At 55.2% G+C, this 3,349-nt stretch overlaps 1 protein-coding gene across 1 annotated transcript in view; it reads left to right on the forward strand.

Annotated features, from left to right (window-relative positions):
• The first annotated feature begins 533 nt into the window (after window positions 1–533).
• The window catches only part of LOC101761369 (sulfate transporter 3.1), a 5,854-nt gene continuing 3,038 nt past the window's right edge, over window positions 534–3,349 (forward strand). Inside the window, exons 1-4 of the mRNA XM_004985556.3 lie at window positions 534–980; window positions 1,132–1,339; window positions 1,644–1,815; window positions 2,208–2,273. Coding sequence (XP_004985613.1) covers window positions 647–980; window positions 1,132–1,339; window positions 1,644–1,815; window positions 2,208–2,273 — 780 coding nt within the window. The 5' untranslated portion in view covers window positions 534–646. The remainder of the gene's footprint in view (window positions 981–1,131; window positions 1,340–1,643; window positions 1,816–2,207; window positions 2,274–3,349) is intronic.

Consider the following 3,349-nt stretch of genomic DNA (forward strand, 5'->3'; position numbering starts at 1 on the left):
GCGCGTTTCATCGCCCCCTCGCCCCCCCCCCCCCCCCCCCAAAAAAAAAAAAAAACTCGTTGCCAATCGGCGGCCGAGCAGCTTGACACCTCCACAGATTCCAACCGAGCGGCGACAAGGACCGAACCATCCGCCTCCGCGTCCGCCGCACCCCGTGCCGACGCCGCCCGGCGATGGACAGCGGCGCCGGCCCGCACACGAGAAGCGATGGCCCCGCGCGTGCGCCGTGTCACGGCCGGCGAACAGGCACAGCCGCCCACCTCGCCGCGCCTCCACGTGCCCGCCTCGCCCACGTGTCCTAAACCCCACCAGGCGCCCTCCCCCTCCCCGTCTCGCCGGCGAGCGGGGCCCGCACCCACCCGGTCCCGCCACCAGCGCCGAACACGCCCGCGATGGAGTGACGCGGCAGCCAACCGGGGTCCACCACCCATATCGCTCGCGGTCGCGCCTGGATACCGAGAGGCGGGCGGGGGCTCGTCGCCTAATCCAGCTGCCCTATATAAACCACCCCCGAACGCCTCACGGAGACATCGCCACCAAACACGCAGCAGCTGGGTAGCTGACAGCCACAGACGGACACGCTTCTGCTGCCCCTGAAGAAGAAAGGCAGCTGAAAGCTCAAAGCTCTTCCCCTGAAGTAGTAGCCATGGGCGGCGGCGGCGGCGCGGAGGCGAACGGCGGAGGTGCGGCCCGGGTGCCGGTGCCGCCGGCGCGGCCATTCCTGGACACGTTCCGGGGGAACCTGAAGGAGACCTTCTTCCCGGACGACCCGTTCCGGTCGGTGGTGCGGGAGCGCGGGGCCGCGCGGCGGACGCTGGCGGCGCTGCGCTACTTCTTCCCGTTCCTCGAGTGGGCGCCGGCCTACACGGTGGGGGCCTTCAAGTCCGACCTCATCGCCGGCATCACCATCGCCAGCCTCGCCATCCCGCAGGGCATCAGCTACGCCAAGCTTGCCAACCTCCCGCCCATCCTCGGACTCTGTAAGCACATCTAGCGAGCGCCATTAATTTTGTATTCATGCAACATGCACGTACGCATTGAGCTATATTACATACGAATTGGACGACGACGAAGCGAGCGCTGACGACCGGCTACTGGATGCATGCTTGCGTTGTTAAAAAAAAAATACAGACTCGAGCTTCGTGCCGCCGCTGGTGTACGCGCTGATGGGGAGCTCCAAGGACCTGGCCGTGGGCACGGTGGCGGTGGCGTCGCTGCTCATCGGCTCCATGCTCAGCAGCCAGGTGTCGCCGACCGATAACCCGGCGCTGTACATGCACCTCGCCTTCACCGCCACCTTCTTCGCCGGCGTCTTCCAGGCCTCGCTCGGCCTCCTCAGGTATGCCATGCTGCTACAATACATGAGTTGAATACAAAGTGCCTAAGTGATCAGCCTCTATCTAGCTCAGCTCCAAGAGCAGTTGGTGAAAGATGCCAAAAGTGCAGTAGCTAGCTTGTCTAAAGTCATCAGTTTCTATTCTAGAGCAGCCACTCTAGTACCACTAGCTCGCTGTACTAGACTACTACAAATAAAGTGATAATAGTTAATTAACTCATGGTAGAATCTTCACCAAGATTAGAAATTTAGGTAAAAAGTAACTGCCGACTAATCTTTGTACACGTGCGTGCGCTTGCATCAACAGGTTGGGCTTCATCGTGGACTTGCTGTCGCACGCGACGATCATCGGGTTCATGGGCGGCGCGGCGACGGTGGTCATCCTGCAGCAGCTCAAGGGCATGCTGGGCCTCGACCGCTTCACCACCGCCACCGACATCATCTCCGTCATGGAGTCCGTCTTCTCCCAGACGCACCAGGTACACATTACATATTTACACGCAGCTCCGATCCCAAGCAAATTTAAGCACGCACAGCACACGGATGGGCCATGAATACGTGTGTGGTCAGACGGCGACGACGGCAGCACAAGCCTCTGGAGCTAGCCCTGCAGCAAGAGGTTGCGTTGCGTGGATGTCCGGCAAGGCCTGGCCGGAGAGGGACCTGCAGCGGAGACAGGGACATGAATGAATGGCCCGGCCCGGTCAGTGGTCACTCGCTCCACCACGCTTGCTTGCTTGCGGCAGGGCTAGCTCATCAGTGCCACGGGCCACTCGATATTGATTGGGAGTTGATGAGGGGACGATCTTGATCTGATCCCCGTCGTTATCGAGATGCTGATTTCCGTGCTCCGACGGTTTTGGTTTTGCAGTGGCGGTGGGAAAGCGTCGTGCTCGGCAGTGGCTTCCTCTTCTTCCTCCTCGTCACCCGCTTCATCGTAAGCACTTCCACTTCGTCTCTAATATAATGGAGCATATCACACCAAACGCACCTTTAATTTCCCGATTGTTTATCCATTATTTTTAATTGAGATTAAGAGTTCTACTAGTCTCTCTTAAAGTAGTGTGAGGGATACATATACTAGCATGATCGACTCTACTTGTTAGAAAAAGGTAGAGCCATGAGAATCTTTGCGAAATGGCTGGTCCAATCATACTAAAAGAGTATACACGTGGACCACAAGAGAATCGACTAATCATGGGGGTGTTTGTGGTTTTTCCCCCCTTCTCTTCCTTTCTGTATAGATAATTGATCATGACGTAATACCTCACTTGTACTAAGATTGCGACTAGAGACAGCTAGCTTGATTGCACAATTTAAGAGAAAATTGCAATGGAAAATGCATTGTAAAACACGTGTAGAACTGGGGGTAAAAAAACCCCTGGAAATGTCGCGGATTCATCATAAATCCGAGCTTGCATGAAAATTAAACAAATATCTCACCCCGAGCGAGATTCATTCTAGCCTAGTGAATCCGTGACTGCTACTGCAGGTAGCCTGGTCACGGCCTCACAGGCCTGCTAGAGATGCAATGCAACAAAGAGGAGTTTGTCATGTCATGACTGGCTTGGAGCCACACGCACATGATATAAGGACGCCATCTCGTGACCTGATTGGTGGGCGACAACAATGGAATCAATCCATCAGGCACTTTCGCAATATGTATGGCGTACAGATGCATCGCCGACGGCGACGATCTAATCTGCCTGTCAAAACTTTGGCTTGTATCGGACATCTTCCATTCCTGCAACCCCTCCCCCACCCCCCCAACGGAAGTAAGTTGAGTCAAATTAAAAGTTTTTATCAAGGGTTCAAATGAACAAAGTAGATTGCTTAGGATAGCAATAACTAGTTTTTTTCTTATAATTATCATATGTGCGAACTTGATCACTCTCAAACGTAGCTCACGCTACCTAGCTTTATATGAATTCCATGATCGAGTATTCGAGCATGAGTAGACATTTATAAAACTTTGCACATTGAGCACGTATACGGTACACTGCATGGATAGGC

Source organism: Setaria italica, chromosome IX (assembly GCF_000263155.2).
Source record: "Setaria italica strain Yugu1 chromosome IX, Setaria_italica_v2.0, whole genome shotgun sequence".
NCBI lineage: Eukaryota > Viridiplantae > Streptophyta > Magnoliopsida > Poales > Poaceae > Setaria > Setaria italica.